This window comes from Mus musculus, chromosome 16 (genome assembly GCF_000001635.26).
Source record: "Mus musculus strain C57BL/6J chromosome 16, GRCm38.p6 C57BL/6J".
In the NCBI taxonomy this organism is placed as follows: Eukaryota; Metazoa; Chordata; class Mammalia; order Rodentia; family Muridae; genus Mus; species Mus musculus.
In genome coordinates, this window is record NC_000082.6 from 36316608 (window position 1) to 36344517 (window position 27910).

At 41.5% G+C, this 27910-nt stretch overlaps 1 protein-coding gene and 1 non-coding gene across 2 annotated transcripts; one reads left to right on the plus strand and one right to left on the minus strand.

The window, feature by feature from the left end:
• Nucleotides 1–4873: 4873 nt before the first annotated feature.
• Nucleotides 4874–4977, plus strand: Gm24437. The gene has a single exon (XR_003951980.1). It is a non-coding gene; the product is annotated as a U6 spliceosomal RNA (small nuclear RNA).
• Nucleotides 4978–5057: 80 nt separating this feature from the next.
• On the minus strand, nt 5058–17725 carry Cstdc6 (cystatin domain containing 6). The gene is made up of 3 exons (NM_001001332.2): nt 17624–17725; nt 6314–6415; nt 5058–5240 (listed from the first exon to the last, which is right to left on the minus strand). The coding sequence occupies exons 1-3, from the start codon at nt 17684–17686 to the stop codon at nt 5115–5117; spliced, it is 291 nt and encodes a 96-aa protein (NP_001001332.2). The 5' UTR covers nt 17687–17725; the 3' UTR covers nt 5058–5114.
• Nucleotides 17726–27910: the final 10185 nt, after the last annotated feature.

Below are 27910 nucleotides of genomic sequence, written 5' to 3' on the forward strand. Positions count from 1 at the left end.
GAATGACTGGACCTGCTGGACAGGTCAGTCCACAGTTTGAATGGCATACTGTCAGCAGTCAACATAAGGGACAGTTTATTGTACAGGGGCCAGATTTACCACATTTGAAACAAACTCCAGGTGGAGATTTGCTGTACCCATCATCTCCATGGGAGGAGATTAGGGTTGCTGACAGGAGCTGACATGTCTGTCACAAAACAAAAACAAAACCAAAAAACCCTTTTTAATTAAAACATTCTAAATGTCATATTCTTCAGATCTCTGAAGTATTTGAGGACCATCTCTCTATCTAAAGTATACCTAATTAGACAAACCTGTTTCTATCTAGTTACTTATTTTGGCTTAACTCTGAAAAAATATGCAGAAAGCTAAATAAAGCCTACTTTTTCAATCAACTACATTAGTACCAACCATGAATATTAGTTCTGAATGCCTTAGAGACTACAGCTGTTTATAGGTGAGTGACAGCTAACATGTATTTCTTTTTTCTTTTCTTTTTTCTTTTTTATTAGATATTTTCTTTATTTACATTTCAAATGTTATTCCGAAAGTTCCCTATACCCTCCCCCCACCCTGCTCCTCTACCGACCTACTCTGATTTCTTGGCCCTGGCGTTCCCCTGTACTGGGGCATATAAAGTTTGCAAGACCAAGGGGCCTCTCTTCCAAATGATGGCCAACTAGGTCATCTTCTGCAACATATGTAGCTAGAGACACGAGCTCTGGGGGTACTGGTTAGTTCATATCATTTTCCACCTATCGGGTTGCAGACCCCTTTTTCTACCTCACTAAAAGGACCCTGATATAGCTGACTTGTGTGAGGCTATGCCAGTGCCTGGCAAATACAGAACTGGATGCTCACAGTCATCTATTGGATGGAACACAGGGCCCCCAATGGAGGAGCTAGAGAACATGTATTTCTTAATTATCTTTAAAACCTTATGGTAGTAGCTTTCATAAGACTAGGACTTTAAATTACATTTAAATGAGTTGCATTCAAGTTATAGGCACATATATCTTTAAACAAGAGTTGAATCATATATACATTAAGGTGTAGCAAACACAATGTTGAATTTCTATCATCATAAAAAAACCCATACCAATCTGAAATATTTGAGATTTGTTGTCCCTTTCTTAGTGCAAAAGGAGATACAATAATCTATCCGTCTTTTCCTAGCTTGGTGGCCTGGAGCTACCTCATTTTATAAAAGTAAAGTGATATGGCCCCTACTGACTTGACTTGGAGCCTCCCCACCATGATGGCGCCATGGTTCAGTCTGCTAAGGGTGCATGGGAAGAGCTAAGGACTTCTTTTATAAGCCACTGGACCTTTGTTAGGCTCACTGCTTTGGTTTGGAAGGCAGGGATTTTCTCTTTGGGCTTGCAGGAACAACAGAGAAGCATCTGGCAGGACACAAATAAAACAGTATTCTAGAAAAGAGAGCTAAGAGACCTCCTTAGGTTTGGAGAACCTCAAGAGAAAGGTAAACTAGCTCCATAGAATGATAGAAAGATTTCTAAGGAGCTACAAGTTATAGTTGTAGGTTCAGGCTTGTAAATAGATGTTTTGTATATAGTTAAGAAAATAAAGATAGCTTGTTGTAAGGTTTGAAATAAATTAACTCGTGCGTAGTTAATCCAATTATGGAATGTAGCCAATTAATATCTCCTAGCAATTTTGAAAAATCATTAAGAATTTTTAATTGATTTCTTCTGATCTATACTTTCTGTGGCTGGATTTTCTGAAGATCTATCTTATGTCCTAGATTATTGATATAATCCCCTCTTTGTAATTTTTCAGGAACAATTTTTGATCCCCAACAAGGCAAAATTATATTTACTTCAACAAACATTTTTTTGTAAAGTATCTGCATTAGAATCACCCATCATGATATTATCCATATAGTGATAAATTATAAATTGAGAAAATTGTTTACAAATTATTGTAATGGCTGCTGTACAAAATATTGACACAAAGGAGGCTGTTTAACATTTCTTGTGGCAAAACTTTCTACTTGTACTTTAAAAAAAAATTATTGATTTTATTTATATGAGTACACTGTACCTATCCTCAGACAGACCAAAAGAGGGCATCAGATCATATTACAGATGTTTTTCATTCCATCATGTTGTTGGAAATTAAATTCAGGACCTCTGGAAGAGCAATCAGTTCTTTTAACCACTGACCCATCTTTCCAGAGCCCACATGTCTGCCATATATGTCTTTAATATTCCTATCTGACCTTCTGGTCCTATTCACTTAACCCATTTTAGACTCTGTTTCACCTGAGATCTTGCCCCAAGACTGTGTAGATACATTTGAAGTGGCCAAGTTGGACTCTAAAAGTCTTGTGATATTACTGTTACATCTAGTCCAGTATGCACTAGCCTTCGATCTTAGTTCCTTTTAATTGTAAGTTCAACTTTGGTCTCTAATCATTTTATATCACTTTGCCAAATATGTGCTTCCTGTACTTTTAAAATCTCTTGTTCTCACAGTCTCAGGTACTGCAGGATCTTCAGTTTTGTGCAAACATGGCAAATTCCAAGAACCATACCACACACAAGTGGTCCTGCAAATGACACAGAATTGGCATCAAGAATCCCTGGTCACAAAGGTCCAAATATTAAGGGGGTTGACTCCAAGTTCCTGAGGTACATGTATATGCTTTGCCAAGAATCACAACAAGAAAGGCCTGAAGAAGATGCAGGCCTACAATACAAAGGAAGTGAGTACATGCACAGAGGGTTTCAGGACCCTTGTGGAGCTGAAGGTCATCATGCCTAAGATGCCAAAGGGCCCCAGCCACAGACTCAGCTGTCTGATTTTCATTGCTCAACCCAAACCTGAGTAGTGGATTAGTAGCTACATGGCCAAGGGGCAAAGGTTCTGCCAACCAAGATCCAAGGTTCAAACAAGGCAGAGGCCACAACTCCAGCTTAGTCTCAGGCTTCAGCTCCAGCTCAGGTTCTCAAAGGTGTGCAGACCCCTGTGAAGGCCCCATAGAAAAGGCTCCTGCCAATGTGAATACAGATGGTCTACTCTGACATACCTACACACAGTTTGCAAATGACCAGTGTCCTATGCTGTTTTAACAAATAAACTTGAGACAAAATATGATTTTTAAAAAAATTCTCTTGTTCTATCCATCAGAGCAGTTAAATGTAGAACAACACTGTCTGTCATTATGTAAGGGTTGAATGATACCCTGGACTCAAATAGTATGTAAAAGCAACGAGTGTTTTATTCTGCAGAAGTCCAGCCTGGGGGCTCCCATTTCAATATGAGACAACCAAATGAGCTCACAGGCTCAATTTAAAGCACATTAGGGAAATTTAGGGTAGGTTTATTTAATCTTGCTCCATCTCTAAGGGACATTCCAGAACCATTAACCAGGGGTGGGGGCTGGGATCTGTTGCTGGGGGAGGTCTGGAACCTTCTGCTGAAACGTTAACCTCACTAAGGTCAGGTGGAAGGGCAACTTCTGATGGCAGGGAAGTTTCTGACTAGCTGCCTGAAGCCCTTTTTCTAGTAACTAAATTACATGGACTTGCCTGGATTGAACAGTTCTTGTGCCTAGTGTCCTGAACTGACAATGTGAGGTGCAAACTGAGTGACAATTCTACTAGCTCAGCGAGATATCTTTATTTTCTTAACTATATACAAAACATCTATTTACAAGCCTGAACCTACAACTATAACTTGTAGCTCCTTAGAAATCTTTCTATCATTTTATGGAGCTAGTTTACCTTTCACTTGAGGTTCTCCAAACCTAAGGGGGTCTCTTAGCTCTCTTTTCTAGAATACTGTTTTATTTGTGTCCTGCCAGATGCTTCTCTGTTGTTCCTGCAAGCCCAAAGAGAAAATCCCTGCCTTCCAAACCAAAGCAGTGAGCCTAACAAAGGTCCAGTGGCTTATAAAAGAAGTCCTTAGCTCTTCCCATGCACCCTTAGCAGACTGAACCATGGCGCCATCATGGTGGGGAGGCTCCAAGTCAAGTCAGTAGGGGCCATATCACTTTACTTTTATAAAATGAGGTAGCTCCAGGCCACCAAGCTAGGAAAAGACGGATAGATTATTGTATCTCCTTTTGCACTAAGAAAGGGACAACAAATCTCAAATATTTCAGATTGGTATGGGTTTTTTTATGATGATAGAAATTCAACATTGTGTTTGCTACACCTTAATGTATATATGATTCAACTCTTGTTTAAAGATATATGTGCCTATAACTTGAATGCAACTCATTTAAATGTAATTTAAAGCCCTACTCTTTTGAAAGCTACTATCATAAACTGTTCTGAACCATAAAGAAAATATGTTAGTGGTCAGTCACCTATAAATGGTCATATCATTTAAAGTGTTCAGAATTAGTAATCATGATAGGTGCTAATGTAGTTGATTGCAGGAGTAGGCTTTATTTATTTATTACAACAACATAGAAAGATCAAGTGACACCTGGGAGTAGATATCAGTGTGCCATCAGTGTTCATTTCCTGGTCTTAATTGTTGGGTTTTGGCTATGCAAGAGACTGACCTGGTGGGAAGTGCACATTGCTATTTGCAATACTGAGCACTAGGAAGCATTTGCTTGTGAGGGGAAATCACTGCCAGTGACTCTTAAGTGCAAGGAAGCATGGGGGAGAGGGGAGGAGAGATAAAATGCCAAAATCATTTTCAAACATGAAGGCACAGATGAAATGCTGGGTTCCAGGCAGACGAAGGGACCAAGGAGTGAGCTTCCCTGACAGCCATCAATGCACTTGCGGTGAGGAAGGGGTGAAAAGATCCTTTATGCAATTGCAACTGAGCCGTAGGTTTTCTAAGGCTTCCAGTATTTTTTGTAGAATATCAACTCTGAACCATGAACACTGTGCTCTGTATGGCAGCATGTATATTAAAAACTGAATGATACAGAGATTTCCATGGCTGTTGCCCAAAGATGACACACAAATTCATGAAACATTCCATGTTTAAAAACAATTGTCTAGGAAGTAAATGTCAACCCAATACTGAGTAATGAGGGAGACAAACAGTTAGTTGAGGAATATTTCTTTATTCATGGCTGAATCTCTTTCCACTGAGAGGAATCAGATCACTTTAGAATTTGCTGCTTAGAAGTAGGTCAACTCGTCATCCTTGGCTTTGTCAGTCTGGTAACCATGAAGTTCATAATTATCTTTTCCAGTAGGTCCACTGAAGACTTTTATGTGAATGAAACAACCATGACCTACATCCATCTGAAAGACATAAAAGAAGAAAAGAAGAAAGAAACAAAGAAAGAAGGAAAGGAAGAGGCAAAGTTTTTGAATTGTTTCTCTTGATATCACAAGAATGTCAGAAAACCATTTAATTTGATTTTTCATATAAAATCTGTTTTAACATAAGAAAAGTTGTGTGTATGGCTGTGTGCCTATGTATGGCTATGCTCACATAGGAACAGGTGCCCTCAGAGACCAGAGGTATCAGATCTTTACAACTAGGGTTACAGCTGATTGTGAGCAACCTGATGTGGGTGCTGGACACTGAGCTTGGGGTTTCTGCAAAATCTGCATTCACTTTTGAGAGTTGAGTCATTTCTCCAGCTCCTAAAATGTATTTATAAAATACTATAAGTATGGCTTTATACTGTTGCTGGAATGCCATCAGTTGGACCTACTTGAGCTATGAAAGAATGATTTGGGGGCTGGAAAGATCACTCAGTAGTTAAGGCTACTGACTGCTCTTCCAGAGGTCCCTAGTTCAAATCCCAGCAACCACATGTGGGCTCACAGCCATTTATAATGGGACCTGATGCCCTCTTCTGCCATGCATGCATACATATGGACAGAACACTCATGTATAAAAAATAATTTAAAATATCATTTAAATTACATTAATAACTACTCATTTAAAAGATAGAAGTAACTTGAATTATTCTTTCACTAATGATTGAAGTTCTTCTTTAAGTGCATGTAATTTGATCACACATCAAGTTAGGAAGTTTTGAGTTGGAAAATGCTCTAAGACACTGGCCAATTCCCATACACTGAAATGTTAGCCTCCACATCTAGCCTACAGAATAAGCAGCCTTGGCAGCAAACCAATGTCTGAGCTGTTATACCACTATATTCTACAGGGTTCTAGAAATTAGGAACCACATAAGAAAGCTTTCTGTACTCACAAAGAGACACAAGGTAAAATATCCTGTCATCAGATGGATTTGGGAGTTCCCACTTACAAGTGGCGTAATTAAAGACCAGTGGTAGAAATGAAGGTACAGTTGGGCTACAGGAAACAACTGCATCAGTGCTTGAGGGAGGTTGGTGTCTACCTTAATGAAGATATTTTCTCCAGCGACGGCTTGAGTTTTATACTCAACGGCTTCGAATTTTTCATATTTCTTATTGGTTTTTGCTTCAAGCTGAGATCTGACCTTATGAGGAGAAAGTAAGGGATGATGTTAGGGCTGTGTTGACTCAGGTTATCAGCTTCACAAAACTAGGAACCTCATACTGCTGAGAATCCTTAGAGATGCTGAGGAGCCTGGGTTGGCTGCTCAAACCTCTAACCTCTAATCTCAGACATTGAAAGACTGAGGCAGGAGAATTTCATTAAAGAGCAGTTTGGGTAGAAAGTTCCAGGCTAGTTGGGGCTACTGATTGAATGATTGAATCCTCTCAACAATTAAAACACACACACACAGACACACACACACACACACACACACAGACACATACACACACACACACACACACACACACAGACAGACACACACACAGACACACACAGACACACACACACAGACACACACAGACACACACACACACACACACACACACACAGACACACACAGACACACACACAGACACACATATACAGAGACACACACAGACAGACACACACAGACAGACACACAGACACAGACACACACACACAGACACACACACACAGATAAACACACACACACACACACACACACACACACACACACACACACACACACTCTTTATAGTCATGATTTGCAATGAAGGGCCCAATAAGTATGTCTATATTTGATCAGTAAATACAAAGTAAACAGCACATAATGGAGATATTCTCTGGATCTGTCAGATCATTCTAGAGATACAGTAGCTCCCTGTGGCCTGACACTGTGTGGGGACCCAAGAGACTATAACCTCAGAGGGGTAGACTGAATTTCCTGATTTAATAAGTATGTTTCATAATATATGAGCTGTCATGTTCTTTTTAGGGGAATGGTTGCTGTGATTGAGAAAATGCTTCCTAAAAATACACAGTTTACCACGTGCTTCCCTGCCTCTCAACACTTTAGTGGGCGTTGTCTCCTGCAAGACAGGACAGATAAGTGACATCTGGGAGCTGAGCCACCACCCTGTACCTGTTTAACTGACAGTAAGGGAGTTAGCAGCAGTGTCTAATGTTCTTTTAGGTCTTAAACTGGTGTGCATGAAACAGTACTTAATTAAGACTTATTTTATATTTCCTGGATATTTTGATTTCTTCTACACTGTTAATTTGGGGGTAATATAGGCCTTTTCTTTCAGCTTTATGTAGCTTCTACAGTTTATAGCCAGATGCTCAATACCTAGGAGTGACTCAGGAAATGTCCCTATGGAATGGTTCTTAACTATGCATCTCCCATGGTGCTTTAAGCCTGAGGCCCTGGCTTCCACAGAGAAGGCAGATTTGGTGCATTCTCTCCCCTCATTCCTGCAGAGCTCCACAGTGTACTGAAGATGTTCAACGGGAAAGTGTTGGGAGCCGCGCCCACATTCGCCGTTACAAGATGGCGCTGACAGCTGTGTTCTAAGTGGTAAACAAATAATCTGCGCATGTGCCAAGGGTATCTTATGACTACTTGTGCTCTGCCTTCCCCGTGACGTCAACTCGGCCGATGGGCTGCAGCCAATCAGGGAGTGACACGTCCGAGGCGAAGGAGAATGCTCCTTAAGAGGGACGGGGTTTCGTCTTCTCTCTCTCTTGCTTCTTGCGCTCTTGCTTCTTGCTCTCTTGCTTCCTGCACCCTGGCTCCTGAAGATGTAAGAAATAAAGCTTTGCCGCAGAAGATTCTGGTCTGTGGTGTTCTTCCTGGCCGGTCGTGAGAACGCGTCTAATAACAATTGGTGCCGAATTCCGGGACGAGAAAAAACTCGGGACTGGCGCAAGGAAGATCCCTCATTCCAGAACCAGAACTGCGGGTCGCGGTAATAAAGGTTCCCGTAAAGCAGACTGTTAAGAAGGATTCAACTGTATGAATTCAGAACTTTTCAGCTGGGGAACGAGAGTACCAGTGAGTATAGCTTTACGAGGTAAGCCTGGTCTTGAACTTTCTAACGAAATTCAAGACAGTCTATCAGAAGTAAAGTGGAAAATGGCTTTACAAGTTATGTTTGGCCTTGAATTTTTTCTAGTGTTAGAAGCCCTTTTGTTCCTTTTCACATGTTATCAAGTGGTTAAGGCAGGGAGGATTCTAGATGAAATTCAGGACAAGCTATCAGAAGTAAAGCGGGGAGAGAGAGTAGGAGCAAAGAGAAAATATGGTACACAAAATAAGTATACAGGCCTTTCCAAGGGTCTTGAACCCGAGGAAAAGTTAAGGTTAGGTAGGAATACCTGGAGAGAGATTAGAAGAAAAAGAGGAAAAAGGGAAAAGAAGAAAGATCAATTAGCGGAGGTCTCTAGGAAAAGGAGCCTGTGCTCATCGCTGGATGGGCTCGGGGAGCCAGCTCTTAGTAGCTCTGAAGCAGGTGAAGAATCCTCCTCTGAGGAAACAGACTGGGAGGAAGAAGCAGCCCATTACCAGCCAGCTAATTGGTCAAGAAAAAAGCCAAAAGCGGCTGGCGAAGGCCAGTTTGCTGATTGGCCTCAGGGCAGTCGGCTTCAAGGTCCGCCCTATGCGGAGTCCCCGCCCTGCGTAGTGCGTCAGCAATGCGCAGAGAGGCAGTGCGCAGAGAGGCAGTGCGCAGACTCATTCATTCCCAGAGAGGAACAAAGGAAAATACAACAGGCATTTCCGGTCTTTGAAGGAGCCGAGGGTGGGCGTGTCCACGCTCCGGTAGAATACTTACAAATTAAAGAAATTGCCGAGTCGGTCCGTAAATACGGAACCAATGCTAATTTTACCTTGGTGCAGTTAGACAGGCTCGCTGGCATGGCACTAACTCCTGCTGACTGGCAAACGGTTGTAAAAGCCGCTCTCCCTAGTATGGGCAAATATATGGAATGGAGAGCGCTTTGGCACGAAGCTGCACAAGCGCAGGCCCGAGCAAACGCAGCTGCTTTGACTCCAGAGCAGAGAGATTGGACTTTTGACTTGTTAACGGGTCAGGGAGCTTATTCTGCTGATCAGACAAACTACCATTGGGGAGCTTATGCCCAGATTTCTTCCACGGCTATTAGGGCCTGGAAGGCGCTCTCTCGAGCAGGTGAAACCACTGGGCAGTTAACAAAGATAATCCAGGGACCTCAGGAATCCTTCTCAGATTTTGTGGCCAGAATGACAGAGGCAGCAGAGCGTATTTTTGGAGAGTCAGAGCAAGCTGCGCCTCTGATAGAACAGCTAATCTATGAGCAAGCCACAAAGGAGTGCCGAGCGGCCATAGCCCCAAGAAAGAACAAAGGCTTACAAGACTGGCTCAGGGTCTGTCGAGAGCTTGGGGGACCTCTCACCAATGCAGGCTTAGCGGCCGCCATCCTCCAATCTCAGAACCGCTCCATGAGCAGAAATGATCAGAGGACATGTTTTAATTGCGGAAAGCCTGGGCATTTTAAGAAAGATTGCAGAGCTCCAGATAAACAGGGAGGGACTCTCACTCTTTGCTCTAAGTGTGGCAAGGGTTATCATAGAGCTGACCAGTGTCGCTCTGTGAGGGATATAAAGGGCAGAATTCTTCCCCCACCTGATAGTCAATCAACTGATGTGCCAAAAAACGGGTCATCGGGCCCTCGGTCCCAGGGCCCTCAAAGATATGGGAACCGGTTTGTCAGGACCCAGGAAGCAGTCAGAGAGGCGACCCAGGAAGACCCACAAGGGTGGACCTGCGTGCCGCCTCCGACTTCCTATTAATGCCTCAAATGAGTATTCAGCCGGTGCCGGTGGAGCCTATACCATCCTTGCCCCCGGGAACCATGGGCCTTATTCTCGGCCGGGGTTCACTCACCTTGCAGGGCTTAGTAGTCCACCCTGGAGTTATGGATTGTCAACATTCCCCTGAAATACAGGTCCTGTGCTCAAGCCCTAAAGGCGTTTTTTCTATTAGTAAAGGAGATAGGATAGCTCAGCTGCTGCTCCTCCCTGATAATACCAGGGAAAAATCTGCAGGACCTGAGATAAAGAAAATGGGCTCCTCAGGAAATGATTCTGCCTATTTGGTTGTATCTTTAAATGATAGACCTAAGCTCCGCCTTAAGATCAACGGAAAAGAGTTTGAAGGCATCCTTGATACCGGAGCAGATAAAAGTATAATCTCTACACATTGGTGGCCCAAAGCATGGCCCACCACAGAGTCATCTCATTCATTACAGGGCCTAGGATATCAATCATGTCCCACTATAAGCTCCATTGCCTTGACGTGGGAATCCTCTGAAGGACAGCAAGGGAAATTCATACCTTATGTGCTCCCACTCCCGGTTAACCTCTGGGGAAGGGATATTATGCAGCATTTGGGCCTTATTTTGTCCAATGAAAACGCCCCATCGGGAGGGTATTCAGCTAAAGCAAAAAATATCATGGCAAAGATGGGTTATAAAGAAGGAAAAGGGTTAGGACATCAAGAACAGGGAAGGATAGAGCCTATCTTACCTAATGGAAACCAAGACAGACAGGGTCTGGGTTTTCCATAGCGGCCATTGGGGCAGCACGACCCATACCATGGAAAACAGGGGACCCAGTGTGGGTTCCTCAATGGCACCTATCCTCTGAAAAACTAGAAGCTGTGATTCAACTGGTAGAGGAACAATTAAAATTAGGCCATATTGAACCCTCTACCTCACCTTGGAATACTCCAATTTTTGTAATTAAGAAAAAGTCAGGAAAGTGGAGACTGCTCCATGACCTCAGAGCCATTAATGAGCAAATGAACTTATTTGGCCCAGTACAGAGGGGTCTCCCTGTACTTTCCGCCTTACCACGTGGCTGGAATTTAATTATTATAGATATTAAAGATTGTTTCTTTTCTATACCTTTGTGTCCAAGGGATAGGCCCAGATTTGCCTTTACCATCCCCTCTATTAATCACATGGAACCTGATAAGAGGTATCAATGGAAGGTCTTACCACAGGGAATGTCCAATAGTCCTACTATGTGTCAACTTTATGTACAAGAAGCTCTTTTGCCAGTGAGGGAACAATTCCCCTCTTTAATTTTGCTCCTTTACATGGATGACATCCTCCTGTGCCATAAAGACCTTACCATGCTACAAAAGGCATATCCTTTTCTACTTAAAACTTTAAGTCAGTGGGGTTTACAGATAGCCACAGAAAAGGTCCAAATTTCTGATACAGGACAATTCTTGGGCTCTGTGGTGTCCCCAGATAAGATTGTGCCCCAAAAGGTAGAGATAAGAAGAGATCACCTCCATACCTTAAATGATTTTCAAAAGCTGTTGGGAGATATTAATTGGCTTAGACCTTTTTTAAAGATTCCTTCCGCTGAGTTAAGGCCTTTGTTTAGTATTTTAGAAGGAGATCCTCATATCTCCTCCCCTAGGACTCTTACTCTAGCTGCTAACCAGGCCTTACAAAAAGTGGAAAAGGCCTTACAGAATGCACAATTACAACGTATTGAGGATTCGCAACCTTTCAGTTTGTGTGTCTTTAAGACAGCACAATTGCCAACTGCAGTTTTGTGGCAGAATGGGCCATTGTTGTGGATCCATCCAAACGTATCCCCAGCTAAAATAATAGATTGGTATCCTGATGCAATTGCACAGCTTGCCCTTAAAGGCCTAAAAGCAGCAATCACCCACTTTGGGCAAAGTCCATATCTTTTAATTGTACCTTATACCGCTGCACAGGTTCAAACCTTGGCAGCCACATCTAATGATTGGGCAGTTTTAGTTACCTCCTTTTCAGGAAAAATAGATAACCATTATCCAAAGCATCCAATCTTACAGTTTGCCCAAAATCAATCTGTTGTGTTTCCACAAATAACAGTAAGAAACCCACTTAAAAATGGGATTGTGGTATATACTGATGGATCAAAAACTGGCATAGGTGCCTATGTGGCTAATGGTAAAGTGGTATCCAAACAATATAATGAAAATTCACCTCAAGTGGTAGAATGTTTAGTGGTCTTAGAAGTTTTAAAAACCTTTTTAGAACCCCTTAATATTGTGTCAGATTCCTGTTATGTGGTTAATGCAGTAAATCTTTTAGAAGTGGCTGGAGTGATTAAGCCTTCCAGTAGAGTTGCCAATATTTTTCAGCAGATACAATTAGTTTTGTTATCTAGAAGATCTCCTGTTTATATTACTCATGTTAGAGCCCATTCAGGCCTACCTGGCCCCATGGCTCTGGGAAATGATTTGGCAGATAAGGCCACTAAAGTGGTGGCTGCTGCCCTATCATCCCCGGTAGAGGCTGCAAGAAATTTTCATAACAATTTTCATGTGACGGCTGAAACATTACGCAGTCGTTTCTCCCTGACAAGAAAAGAAGCCCGTGACATTGTTACTCAATGTCAAAGCTGCTGTGAGTTCTTGCCAGTTCCTCATGTGGGAATTAACCCACGCGGTATTCGACCTCTACAGGTCTGGCAAATGGATGTTACACATGTTTCTTCCTTTGGAAAACTTCAATATCTCCATGTGTCCATTGACACATGTTCTGGCATCATGTTTGCCTCTCCGTTAACCGGAGAAAAAGCCTCACATGTGATTCAACATTGTCTTGAGGCATGGAGTGCTTGGGGGAAACCCAGACTCCTTAAGACTGATAATGGACCAGCTTATACGTCTCAAAAATTTCAGCAGTTCTGCCGTCAGATGGACGTAACCCACCTGACTGGACTTCCATACAACCCTCAAGGACAGGGTATTGTTGAGCGTGCGCATCGCACCCTCAAAGCCTATCTTATAAAACAGAAGAGGGGAACTTTTGAGGAGACTGTACCCCGAGCACCAAGAGTGTCTGTGTCTTTGGCACTCTTTACACTCAATTTTTTAAATATTGATGCTCATGGCCATACTGCGGCTGAACGTCATTGTTCAGAGCCAGATAGGCCCAATGAGATGGTTAAATGGAAAAATGTCCTTGATAATAAATGGTATGGCCCGGATCCTATTTTGATAAGATCCAGGGGAGCTGTCTGTGTTTTCCCACAGAATGAAGACAACCCATTTTGGGTACCAGAAAGACTCACCCGAAAAATCCAGACTGACCAAGGGAATACTAATGTCCCTCGTCTTGGTGATGTCCAGGGCGTCAATAATAAAGAGAGAGCAGCGTTGGGGGATAATGTCGACATTTCCACTCCCAATGACGGTGATGTATAATGCTCAAGTATTCTCCTGCTTTTTTACCACTAACTAGGAACTGGGTTTGGCCTTAATTCAGACAGCCTTGGCTCTGTCTGGACAGGTCCAGATGACTGACACCATTAACACTTTGTCAGCCTCAGTGACTACAGTCATAGATGAACAGGCCTCAGCTAATGTCAAGATACAGAGAGGTCTCATGCTGGTTAATCAACTCATAGATCTTGTCTAGGAACAACTAGATGTATTATGGCAAATAGCTCAGCTGGGGTGTAAACAAAAGTTTCCGGGATTGTGTGTTACTTCCATTCAGTATGTTAAATTTACTAGGGCAGCTAATTTGTCAAAAAGTCTTTTTCAGTATATGTTACAGAATTGGACGGCTGAATTTGAACAGATCCTTCGGGATTTGAGACTTCAGGTCAACTCCACGCGCTTGGACCTGTCGCTGACCAAAAGATTACCCAATTGGATCTCCTCAGCATTTTCTTTCTTTAAAAAATGGGTGGGATTAATATTATTTGGAGATACACTTTGCTGTGGATTAGTGTTGCTTCTTTGGTTGGTCTGTAAGCTTAAGGCCCAAACTAGGAGAGACAAGGTGGTTATTGCCCAGGCGCTTGCAGGACTAGAACATGGAGCTTCCCCCTGATATATGATATATCTATGCTTAGGCAATAGGTCGCTGGCCACTCAGCTCTTACATCTCACGAGGCTAGACTCATTGCACGGGATAGAGTGAGTGTGCTTCAGCAGCCCGAGAGAGTTGCAAGGCTAAGCACTGCAATGGAAAGGCTCTGCGGCATATATGAGCCTATTCTAGGGAGACATGTCATCTTTCATGAAGGTTCAGTGTCCTAGTTCCCTTCCCCCAGGCAAAACGACACGGGAGCAGGTCAGGGTTGCTCTGGGTAAAAGCCTGTGAGTCTAAGAGCTAATCCTGTACATGGCTCCTTTACCTACACACTGGGGATTTGACCTCTATCTCCACTCTCATTAATATGGGTGGCCTATTTGCTCTTATTAAAAGGATAGGGGGAGATGTTGGGAGCCGCGCCCACATTCGCCGTTACAAGATGGCGCTGACAGCTGTGTTCTAAGTGGTAAACAAATAATCTGCGCATGTGCCAAGGGTATCTTATGACTACTTGTGCTCTGCCTTCCCCGTGACGTCAACTCGGCCGATGGGCTGCAGCCAATCAGGGAGTGACACGTCCGAGGCGAAGGAGAATGCTCCTTAAGAGGGACGGGGTTTCGTCTTCTCTCTCTCTTGCTTCTTGCGCTCTTGCTTCTTGCTCTCTTGCTTCCTGCACCCTGGCTCCTGAAGATGTAAGAAATAAAGCTTTGCCGCAGAAGATTCTGGTCTGTGGTGTTCTTCCTGGCCGGTCGTGAGAACGCGTCTAATAACAGGAAAGGGCAGTTAGTGTCTCCTCTGGGTGACTCTTAAGCATTTTAAGTCTTGGTTTCATCATCTAAAAGTAGGATAGGATGCATCCTTGTCTTTCTGGGGACACTGAAGTTCAACTGAGAGGTGGGACAGAAACCAAGGCTTTTAAAACAGCAAAGCTCCTTCCCAGGTGAGGTGACCTTATTAATACCTATGTTTCAATCTGCTTCTCTAGATCTATATGAACACACTTCTATTAAATATTGTTATTGAAGATGTCATCCACAGATGGTATAATTATCAAGATAAGCCCTTCTAGTTGCTTCCTAAATTAAAAATTGTGTGATCAAAATATGTTTTATGTATTTATGAAATTCTCAAAAAACTAATGAGAGTATCATGTTCAAAAATTATTCTTGCCAGGCAGGATGTCACCCTCCAGTAGTGCTTGGCATTTGGGAGGCTAGAGGCTAAAGAAGTAGTGGAACTTGTGAGGTTTGGACTACTGTGAGAAATAGGAAGTCTCCTGCTTCAAAAGAATAATTTCTCTAGATAACCAGATGACCAACTATTAATAAAATCAATAAAATCTGCTGTAAATGATTTATTTCAGATAACTATATTTTCCTGTCTATCCCCTACAACCCTGGTTCCTGGAGCAGGAAGATTTTTATTTCACTGAACAGAAATGTTAACTGTGACTCACGTGTGCATATTTGTTTTTGAAACTCCTTTTATGTATGATATTTTAGTTAGTCCTTTTAGCTCTTTCTTCTTACAGGTGAAATGGATAACTTCTCCTTGGCATCCTATTTTAAGGCCCCATCTCCCTCAATCCTTCCAGGATGCTTGCTATATCTGGTCCTACAGAAAAGTGAAGTCATGGAGAGGAGTGCCCATACTTCCAGAGACCTTGGAAGAAAATGAGTCCTCTTTAGTCAGATCTGCTTTCTGCCTACAGCAACAGGTGACTCATGTGCACATTCAATGTTGAGAACACCAACGATGTGAGGATTCTAATGAAGATTTAAAGATTTAAAGTTCCTCAAAAATATATCTATGACTGAAAACTGTTTACCGTTAAATATTTAGTCACTGAATTTTAGCCCTGTCATCCCCTCCAGAATGTTCAGTGCCCTAAGCATGAAGACTCCCATCAGTTCTAGTCACATCAAATCTGATGGTGTGCCGCAGGCCCTCTGGTCTCCTGTGCCTGCGTAGAAAAGAATCTCTAGAGTAGATGGGCAAATTAGGATGTAGTGACAAGCAGTCAAACACGCTAGAATGGTGTTGGATCTGAATGTAATGTTCTGGTTGAGCTTTAGACTTATATTACAACGAATTATCAGAGGATACAAATCACAAAAAGACAAGATACACTGAAATTCACCAGTTACAGCAGAAAGGAATTTGCAGGGACTAATTAAATGTTTACATTAGGGATAACAAGCCCTGCCTAGGATCAGCCTAAAAGCATCAGGGGGTTGTTAATTCTTGATAGGCCTTAAGAGTAGTGTGTTATCAGGAGCTCTAAATTCTTAGGTCTAGTAAAACTTATCCTGTCTGGAGAGTTCCCCCTTATCAGGGTAGTATATCAACTTATACTTGACATGGAATGTAGCCTGTAGTAAAAGATTTCTATCTCAGTGAGACTTTTAGTCTCTATCTACAGACAGCTGAGTAAATGACAGATGTTAAATTGTTTTATGGTAGGGCTAAATTAGTTACTGAATAGGTTAAGCTCCTTGCTGCTATCTGGAATCTAAGAACACTGGAAAAAGGTTTTAGCTATGTTAAAATACAATCTTAAAAGGCATTTACTATAAGGTAATACTATATAGAGTGCACGTGGATCCATACACTAGACTAACGTGGATTTGGAAAATTAATTTTATGGGTTAGGGGAATAGCCAAAGATCCGGGAGTAAGTTTCCTTGAAACTCTTTCCTCATGAGAAAGCTTTCAGACTTTCATCTGACAAGCTGACTCCACCGGAGTCCCGTGACAATGGTGCCTAGCATGGTGGCACATGCCGGTAATTTCAGCACTTGAGAAGTTGAGGCAGCAGGAATACCTTGAGTTTCAGGCTAGCTTGGGTTACCTGCAGGCTAGACCAAGTCTCAAACAAACACACAAACACATAAGCAAATAACAAACCACACTGATCTGGTCCTCCAGGATGTTTCAGTTTCAGAAACAAAAACAACATGATGTAAGAAAATAAAGTGACAGATTGCAAACCTACCTTCATAATTCTCCTTTTGAAAACAGGCAACACGATACATCTTTTTATACAGATGATAGTTAAGTAACATCTATGAACCTGCTAGAAACATTGAGTTCTATTTTGCCTGTGATAGTTTGGTGGGTGTAGCATCCTGGAATCAGCTCAGAGTTCCTTAACAACCTTAGGAGCCTCCATATATCAGCTTCAACTAGAGTGACTGGAAAATTCCATCAGTCATTAGAGCTTCTGGGATCAGACATGTGAGATGTAGAGATGATCCAGCATGAATTCACCTTCAGCTAATGGAGAAACTGAGGCTTCAGTAAAGAGTGTGACTTGGCCAATTTTACTCTTGGAGTCTTAAAATTTCTCTGAAATGCATTATGTTCTACTTTTATCTATATAAATGTCTGAACAAAATCATGTATTTTGGTTCCTGTCATTCCCCAAGCTCTTAACACAGGGCCAAAGTATAAATCAAATTTTGGAAGTTTGGTTTGGGATCACATTTTTTCCTGAAGTACATCCACTCACCTTGTCAGCAATCTTCTGGATTTCTGGTGTGGCAGGTTTGGCCTCTGAAACACCTCCGTACATAGTCTTGATGACTTGTTTCTTTGCTGGCTTGGACACTGAGAAGAAATGATCCTACAAGCACTGAGACTCAGGGTTTTAAAGGTATCTGTAAGTTCCTCCTCTAGTGTCTTATCTCCACATTATCTGAGGGAATGGGGAAATGAATGTGGCCTTAGGCAAGTCTTACTGCATCCCTTACAGGAAATGCTGAGTGGAGTTGGAGGTAAATGTGGTAGGGGACGTGAGCAAGCATGTGTGCCCAGACTCAGGTGTGGTGAGCATGGCTCCTCCCTACACTCTTTGTACCAATAATGCCATCATATTGTGTCATATGAGCAAGGGCACGAATAACCTGTGTTTCTAAATATGGTAACACTTAATGAGTTCTTTAAAGAGAATACCTAATAATATTAAGGCTGGTTGCACAGGATCCACCCAACTTCATAGAGATAATAAAATTGTCTATGGTGGGTTTTTACTTGCAGTTTCTAATATGTTTCTCCCCAAACATGAAGAATAAGATGGCAAACACTCTCATTTATTCTGCTGCTTTTCATTGTCTTGTTTTTTGTTTTTGTTTTGTTGTTGTTTTGTTTTGTTTTTTGAGACATGGTTACTCCCAATATACCCCATCTTGACCTTGAATTCATAATCCTCTTGCATCTGCCTCTCAAATTCTGGGATTTTTTTAGCATGTGCCTCTGTGCCTAGTGCTTACATCTGCCAATTTTAAATGGTTTATTCTTGTAAATTTCTTTGCTGATGTTCAGACATAGTAAATGGCAGTTGAAGTTTGGGGATGTAGCTCAGTTGTAGGATTTCATGACAGCTATAAAGCTTAGAAACTCTATTTAAACTTCCCCTGCCTGTCCTTCCATGTTTATGACTTTGAGCAGATAGTGTAACCAGCCTTGCCTGGTAGTAGGTCATAAAAATCTTCATTCTAGGAGGGGTTCTGGCCAGTACCACAGAGATGGGCCTTCTCACAAATAGTCCAAGAATCTGAGCAGACCAGCCTTGCTGGTTCTCTTACCCAGTCTTTCACCAATAGACCATGAACCTCCCTGTCCAATCACATCTGCAGTTAATGGTCCATTTTTGGTCAAATAAAAATATGAAAAATGGGTACCTGTTTTTGGGTATTTGGGTCATTATTTCCAAACTCTTCTGTGTCATTTAAGTCTTTGATTACATAAACCTGTTTCACCTTCATGTGTGTTTGTGTGCAGCCTTTTGTCATAGGAGTGTGAACCTTAGAAAGAAGAGGATGAGTCTTACCCTGTTGCATGCCCCTACATGATATTCATTAAATGATTCATTTTGCACTGAGTCAAAACTTTGAAATATGCCTCTTTGACACACCTTTCTTTAAAATAATATTTCTTTCTTTCTGTTTTTCTTTCTTTCTTTCTTTCTTTCTTTCTTTTTTTTGGGACAGTGTTTCACTGAGAAGCTCTGGCTAGTGTGGAACTCACTTTGTGGATCAGGTTAGCCTTGAACTCACAGACCTCCATGTTCCTCTACCTACATGTGCTGAGATTAAAGGCAAGTACCCATTTCAGGCTGACAAATTTGAATGTTCAACAGCTATTTCTCTGTAGTTGTCCATACAAGAAAGACAAGAAGTGCAGGAAGAGCCAAGACATGTTTGCTCCTGAGATTGGTAGAGCATGGGGAAGAGTTTGAGAATAATGAAATACTGAATGTGAAACTCAATGCGGAATGAGATGGAGAGCTATGCCATACTGTCTTCTTAGTATGACAAGGCCACATATGCAAGAACTCACTGACAAGGCCACCATATACAAGTACTCTGCAGCTGTGGTCACCTACATAATACCAAGCCAACAGGATCAGTCAGCCTTCTTGCAGCCAGTGCTAATTGGAATGGGCATCACAGTAGGAAGAAAATGGTTTTAAGATGTAGTGGGGGAGTAGGAGGGGAGAGGTAGTAGAATATACACAATCACCACTGTTTTAGAGAGAGACAGAGAACACAATATACACTCAGAAACACAGAGATACATATAGCACACACACACACACACACACACACACACACAGAGAGAGAGAGAGAGAGAGAGAGAGAGAGAGAGAGAGAGAGAGAGAAAGGTGGAGGTATCAGAGGGATAAGACAAGGGGCCAGATTTTGCACTCACAAAATATGTGACTTGGGTTTCAGGCCATTAAAATCTGGGCAAGACAAAACTGTGGCTTTGAATATGAAGTATTTTCTGTGTTTGGTCACAGCTGTAGCCTTGGCATCCCCTTGCATGTTAACTGACTATTTTGACTGGTTTTAATATCAATTTGGAATGTAGTAATTCTAGAAATGTAGAAAATTCTGGATTGATAACAATTGGAATCAGCTGAGTAGAGAGCCTTCTTTATTGCCTTAACCACAGAGGGCAGAGCCACTACTCCAGCTGTTGGCAGCAGCTTTTTGCAGGGGTCTGGATAAAAAGAGTTTGGCAGAAGGAAGGAAGCTTGCCTTCTGATCTCTTCGCCTTCCCTCTGCCTCTGAGTTGATTTACTCTGTTGAAGTCAGAGCCAACATTTCCAGGCTTCCACCATGAACTGAATAAGACAAGATCTCCAGGGACCTTCCGTGTGTTTGGTGCCAGAGAGGAACGGTCTCTTCCTGCACCTATTGTCTTTACTGAATGGCCAGCTACAGAAAACTAGATGTTGACATTCAAAGGTTGTCAGGCAGTAGTGATGGCACTGGCCTCTAATCTCAGGGCTTGAGGGTCTGTGGAGCTCTGTGAGTTCAATGAGAGCCTGATCTACATAGTGAGTTCTACACCAGCCAGAGCTACTGGGTGAGGCCTTGTGGACTCACTTGCTGGCCTCTCCAGCAAGGAGTTCCAGCTGCTGTGGGAATACTCTAACAGCCTAGGCAGTCATCCTCAAGAACCAGGCAGCCTCTGGCTTACCAGCCTCTCAGGTGTGATTCAGCTGAGGTTGCAGCTTTAATAAGGCTGACTCAATGAAATCTTTCCTGTGTCTATTTGCATCCCACTGGGTCTTGTCCCCCTGAGCACTCTGACTGATGCACGGTCCTCACTGGAGTCTCCTCCTGCCTGCTTAAAGGCTCTGGCAGCCATCCAGCGAGCTACTCAGTGCAGATGCCTGAGGGTTCTACTTCACTTCTTATTGCCCAATATGATCCATCAGTCAACATTGCCCCTTCTTGTTAAAAATTATCAGGAGCTCTATTACTACTACCACTACTGTGTTATTCTCACAGTAGCCAGGGTGACTTTGTAAACACAAACTGGTTGATATTATACTTAAGGATAATTCACATCAGATCTTTCTATTGATTTAAAAAGAGAAATGAGAGGAGAGAGGAGAGAGGAGAGAGCGAGAGAGAGCGAGAGAGAGCGAGAGAGAGCAAGAGAGAGAGAGAGCAAGAGAGAGAGAGAGAGAGAGAGAGAGCACAAAACCCAACCTCATACAATACACAAGCCTTGATGCTCAGCCTTTTCCTAACCTCATCTCAATGTAGTTTCCCAGTTGCTGGATGCTAGATTTTTGCCTCATTCATGTCTTAGAAGACAGGTCAAACTCTTCTCCATTTAGACTCTTTGCATGTGACACTGCAAAATAGAAACCCTCCTCCTTGGGTTCTTATCCATCATCTCATTAAAAATATTGAATTCTTGAAATGATGGATGGATTAACTTGCTTGATTTAATTATCCCACAATGTATTCAGAACCTGAAAGTCATTTTATACTTCATAAATTGTTGGGATGACCTTCAGATATTGTCTTTATTAGGTAAGGAAAAAACATGTCAGTTGTGTTCCACTGTGTTTGTAGCAGCCTTATTCATGATACCCTGAAACTGGAAGCAACCTAGATGCTCCTCAACTGATGAATGGATACAGAACATGTGGTTCACTTACACAATGGAATGCTATTCTGCTGTTAAAAACAAAGACACCATGAATTTTTCAGGCAAATGATGTAACTAGGAAATATCATCCTAAGTGAGGTAACTCAGACCCAAAAGGACATGCATGGTATGTATTCACTGATAAGTGGATGTTAGCCAAAATGTAGAGAATGCCCATGACACACTGACAGACCCAGTAAAGTTAAACAAAAAGGAAGTGGTGGCAGGATCAGGTATAGGTGTGACAGGAGAGAGGCCTGGGCAGGTAGGAGAGTGAATAGAAATACGTAGCTGCTGTGAGTGGGGCATGGGTGTAACTTTAATTTTTCATAGTCTTCTTTTAATGATGGTTCTTATATGCTTTAACCTCCCTTTTGGCCCACCACCTACCACGGTAGTGGAAAAGAAAGAAAGTGGATCTGTTTAGAAATGGTTCATTTGGAGCAAATTCCATCTGCATTGTCAGGACATCAGCAGTTCAGTTTACAGGTCTGCAGCAACAGCTTAGTCCACTTGCAAACACTCTATGGATATACCTGAAGTCCAGTTCAGTAGTGTCGGGATAGCGGCAGCAGCAGCAGAACTAACAGGAAAAAGGAGGCCTCAGCCAAAATGCCCTGAATTCAGGCCAACAGAAACTCCAGGAAAAGTTCTCCACTGTGCCTCTCTCAATGAAGCAAAGATGAGCAAAGATGTGAGACCAGGAAACATTTAGCTAGCAAGCAAGCCAACCTCAGGCTCTTTTAGTGTTCACTGAATCCTATTTGTACTCCCTCCAAACATCATGTGCACTCCACAGGTCTTGTCCCACCATGTGTCTTGCCTCAGCAAGTGAGTCCGTATCAGCTGATATGACTCTGCCAATCGGCCAGAGTTCATGGAACCAAAAGAAGCCACCAGCATACCAGTAGAATATTTTTATTTTTGGTGCATTTATCCTATGTAATCTAGACAAAATGAGCTCAACTATTGAAGGCAGACCAATGCATGTGTGTCATCAGTAAAGAACCCTTCATCACATAACCTTTCCCATGCTTGCTTTGTCAGAACATCTTTTTACCTGTGTCTGCTTCAGCAGAACAATCTTTCATGTGTCTGCTTTACCAAAATGTCGTTTCAATGTCTCTGATTTAGGAAAACACTTTTTCATGTGTTTGCCCCAGCAAAACAGCATCCATCACAATTCAAAGAACCCTTAAGTTTCCACTTGAGGTGGGGTATTGGGGAAAATGTTTACGAAGTACCAAAAACCTAGGATGTGGGAGGCACCCAGGGCTCCATGTGGATGACCTTAATCAAAATGCCTAACAGTGGAGATATTGAAACTGAATCAATCTTCTTTGGTAGCCATACGGGAGCCCTATGGAGGGAGGAATAGGGATACCAAATGATCTACAAAATTTTTGAACCCAAATTGCTCCTGTCTAAAAGAAATAAAGCATCAAAAATGGAGCAGAGACTGAAGTAATGTCTGCCCAGTGACTGGCTCAACTTGAGATCTATCTAATGGGCAATTCCTGACACTATAACTGATGCTATGTTTTACTTGTGGACAGAAGCCTAGCATGGCTGTCCTCTGAGAGGCTCTTTCTAGCAGCTGACTCAGACAGATGCAGGTACCCACAGGAAAGCATGGGAAATAGGCTGGGAACTCCTATGGAAGAATTAGGGGAAGGATTGAAGGAACTGAAAGGGATGTCAATCATAAAGGAGACCAACAGTGTCAACTAACCTGGACCCCTGGGGACTCCCAGAGACTGAGCCACTATCTAAAAACCACACACTGGCTGGTCTGAGGCCCCATGCACATATGTAGCAGAGAGTTGCCTTGTCTGGCCTCAGTGGCAGAGGATGCACCTAATCCTATAGAAATTTGATGAGACAGGTTGGGCGGATACCCAAGGTGGTGCCACCCTCTCACAGGTGATGGGGAGGGTAGATGGGCAGAAGATGTCTGCAAGGAGGGACTGGGTAATGGGAGCAACATTTGGGATGAAAATAAATAAAATGATTAACTAATTTGGAAAGAATAAAAACAAAAACCAAGAAAACCAAGAAAAAAATGACACAGACAGACAGAGCCAGAGAGAGAGAGAGAGAGAGAGTATATCCCTGTGTTTTGATTGAGTTGATACCAGGCTAACAAAATATGTAAATGTTTGTCACTTTCTCACTTGTTCAAAAATGAACGGCAAGCCTCCAAAGTGTCATGTAGCCTCCAAAGCCAACTGGTTCAGTATGGGTGGGAATTTTTCCATAATAAAGAGTTGACATCTTAAACTAGGGCAGTAGAACAGGCAGAACTTCTGTGCAGGCAAAGCTACTGACACATGCAGAAGAAAGACTGAAGGGAGACAGGAGAGAGTAGGAAGTGTATAATGAGAACCTCTTGGAGAAATGCAGTGGTGGAGAAGATGTATGTTTTGAAGCAGTAAAAGAGAAATAAGAAGAAATGTTATTAAAATGTGCATAGATGCTGAAAAGAGGAAAGAAAATGAGTATTGACAGTCATAGAAAGAAAATTTAAACTTGAATATAATCAAGTCTCCAAAGAAAAGAGAGAATTAGCAAGATTCAAAAAAGAAAGTATTTTCTGTGTTGTGTTAAAAATGGAATAACACTATAGCAGAGGGCATCTGTACCCTGTATAGTTTCATTTTAATTATCACCATAGAACTAATTATATTGGTTGCAATTTTCTCTGTCTTCTCTAAGTGACATCAGAGAATAGAAGAAAAAAATCCCCTTGTCCTTCTCCCTCAAATTAGTTTCATTATCATTCCTTTAGTAGCTAGCCAGGGTAGGGAAATGTTGGTTTGCATGTAATTTTAAATACATGTTTCCACCTTTGTTTGAGACCATGCAGCCAGCACCCTGGCCTCTCCTGGCTTAGCTCCAAGATCAGCTCCTTAGCAGAGGCTGCAGACCCTAGGTGCCCTGAGGCCTTACATGACTGTTGCTTTCTTCTAATTCCAATGCATGGAGGCAAAAGCCCCTTCCTTCTCTTTCCCTGCACCTCCTTTCTCCTTCTGGGACCAGGAAGTCCTACCTGTCCCTTGTGCCCAGCTATTGGCCAAATCAAGAATCATTAGGGAACCAGACTTGAGTATCAGCCCCTTCCCCTACAGAGAAAACTAGATACCTTTTAATATTACCATTATACAGGACTATTAGAAAAACTACAATAATTTTTCCAGCTACCATAAAACAGTTACCTCCAGAAGTGTAATCCACAGGTTATGATGAATTTGCCCGGCAATCCATAGAGATGCTAGATCTATGGAGATTTAAATAGTTGATTGTAGCTTATAATATGTACTAGCCGTATAATAAACAAATTCTAAATAATTAAGCTATGAGAAATCATGCAATTCCAAAAGATTGGAAAGATTTAATAACAGCTATCTTAGAAGCTGGCCCTCAGATATAGGGACTGGTATGGTAGAGAGTAGAGGCTGTTGCTATGGAGTCACATAATAAGACTGGAAGTATTAATATTGTCAAGGATCAGTTGCTAGGTGAAAATGAATATGCTGAGTTTCAAATGCAGATTCTGTGTGATGATGTCTCCTTAGGGCAATGTCATACAGTAGGCTTAAATGCTTGGAAGAAGGATGAACTTCAATGAAGACAATCTGAACCATTTACCAAGATAACTTCAACTATAAATAGAGCAATATTGGTTCCTGATGCAAGAGAGTATTAATTGAATCTTTAGCTTTTAAGAATGCTAATGCTGAATGGAAAAATGCTATTAGACTTTTAAGGCCAGATCCACACCTATGTATGAATGCAATTAAACTACTGTGGGTATTTCATCTAATGAGACCACTGCTGCTGTGATGGAACATGCAATTACTAAAAGTAGGAGGAGAGCTCAGAATGTCCAATGCATTGGCTGTGGAAGATGAGGTTATGTCCTAAATATGTAGACAATTAGTTCCATAGGATAATATTTTCTCTGATGACAATCTAGAGAGAGAGCTTCCTGAAGTAAGTAAAAATTGTGGAAAGTGTAGACACTGGACTCAGATCATGCAGAGATACACAAGACAATTCCTTGCAACCATGAATTACTGCCTAAGGGGCTTTGCTCAGGTCTCACCAAAAAGCAATGTGAGCCATTTGTTCCATGTCACCCAAGGAGAGCCTATTCTAGAGACCAACTAGAAAAATTAGTGCCTTATATGACAGACAGTGCTGTTCTACTCTCATGGATAGAACAAGACATTTTGAAGGTACAGGAAGTACATGTTTTGTTAAAGTACTATAAATGATTAGAGACTAAAATTAAAATTACAATTAGATGGAATTGATATTGAAAGCCTAGTGGATATTGAAGCAGGTAAAACAAAAATTTCACTAGGTTCTTGAAATCCAACTTTGTCACTTCAAAATGTATATACAAAGCTCCTGAGACAATATCTTAGATGAAACCTAGTCTAAAATGGGTTAAATGTATAGGACTAGAATTTTAGATCGGAAGATTAAGGCCATATGAGGTAAACATGTGGAGTAAACATGAGAGATGGCTCAGCAGTTAGAGCACTGACTGCTCTTCCAAAGGTCCTGAGTTTAATTCCTGGCAATCACATGGTAGCTCACATCCACCTGTAATGGGATCCAATACCATCTTCTGGTGTGTCTGAAGACAGCTTCACTGTACTCATACAAATAAAATCAATAAATTTAAAGAAAAAAAAGTACAGGTGGAAAGTCTTACCACAAGGAATATTGAACAATCCCAGTTTTTGGTCAATATTTTGTACAGCAGCCATTACAAATAATGTGTAAACAGTTTCTTCAAACCAATTTATCACTATATGGATGATATGTTGATGGGTAGTTCTAATACAAATACCTTAGAAAAAAAATATTTGTTGAAGCACAGATAATTTTGTCTTATTGGGTAGTTTAAAGCTGAAAAATACAAGGAGGAGATTCTGTAATCAATCTAGGACATAAGATAGGTCTTCAAAAACCCAGCCACAAACGGTACAGATAAGACATCAGTCACAAAAGCTTTTTAAAGTTTTAAAGTTTTTTAAAAGTTGCTAGTATATATTAATTGGCTACAGCCCATAACTGGATTAACTACTTGAGTTAAGTAATTTATTTCAAACCTTACAAGGTGATTCAACCTTAAATAGTCTGATAATCACATAAAGTATCTAATATCTCTACCAATAGAGACACTGGAGATATAAACGGAGTTATAATAATGATAGCTCAGCAAGGTAACTTTATTTTCTTAACTATACAAAAAATATCTGTTCACAAGTCTGATCCTATAACTAAACTGCTATTCCTTTAGAAATCCTTCTATCTGTGCCATTCTCTGGTGCTGCTCTACCTTTCCTTTCAGCTCCTCCAAACCTAAGAGGGATCCTTAGCCCTCTTTACTAGAATACTGTTCTGCCTGTGTCCTGCCAGAGGCTTCTCTGTTGTTCCTGCAAGCACAAAGAGAAAATCCCTGCCTTCAAAACCAAAATAACAAGCTCATATAAGAAGTCTCTTGTTCCTCCCTTCTACCCTTGTCCAGCTGAATCATGTCATTGCCATGGTGGGGAGACTCCAATCCAAGTCAGTAGGGGCTATACCATTTCACCTTTACAGTGGGGTTGCTCCAGGCCATCCAGCTGGGAAAAGATGGGTAAATTATTGAATCTCCTTTTAGACTAAGAAAGGAACAACAGCTCTCAAATATTTTAGATTGGTATGGGATTTTGTGTAATGATAGAAATTTATGCTTATGTTTGCTACACCATAATGTATAGATGATTCAACACTTGCTTAAAGATATATATGCCTATAACTTGAATACAACTCATTTAAAAATGTAATTGAATGTCCTAAGCTTATGAAACTACTATCATAAATGGTGAAGGATAATTAAGAAATGCAGGTTAGTGTTCAGTCAATAATGATATCTTTTTATGCATTCAGAACTAGTAGTTATGCTAGATACTAATGTAGTTAATTGAAAGAGTAGGCTTTATTTAGCCACATATATGTTTCAAAGTTCAGACAAAACAAGTAACTAAAAACCAGACAAGTTTGTCTAATTAGATATGCTGTTGATAGATAGATGGTCTTCAAATATCTCAGAGACCCCCAGAATGTCATTTAGGAAATTTTAAATTAAAAAAAAAAAGGGATTTTGACAAACAGACTTGTCTGCTCAAGTTAGCCTCATCAATCTCTTCCAATGAAGATGGTTGGTTGCAGTAGAATCTCCATCTGGTTTGTTTCAAATGTGGTACAGCTGGCCACAGGGCTATGACTGGCCCTTAGGTTGACTGCTGACAGTAGACGGTCCAAAATGTGGACAAGCAGGACACTG

Excerpts from the sequence above, each read along its gene's own strand:
- Cstdc6 (NM_001001332.2), bottom strand. The coding sequence starts at position 17,686 with ATGTACGGAGGTGTTTCAGAGGCCAAACCTGCCACACCAGAAATCCAG. Across the intron at positions 6,416-17,623 it reads TCCAGAAGATTGCTGACAAG|GTCAGATCTCAGCTTGAAGC; the intron begins GTGAGTGGATGT and ends TCTCCTCATAAG. Across the intron at positions 5,241-6,313 it reads GAGAAAATATCTTCATTAAG|ATGGATGTAGGTCATGGTTG; the intron begins GTAGACACCAAC and ends TATGTCTTTCAG.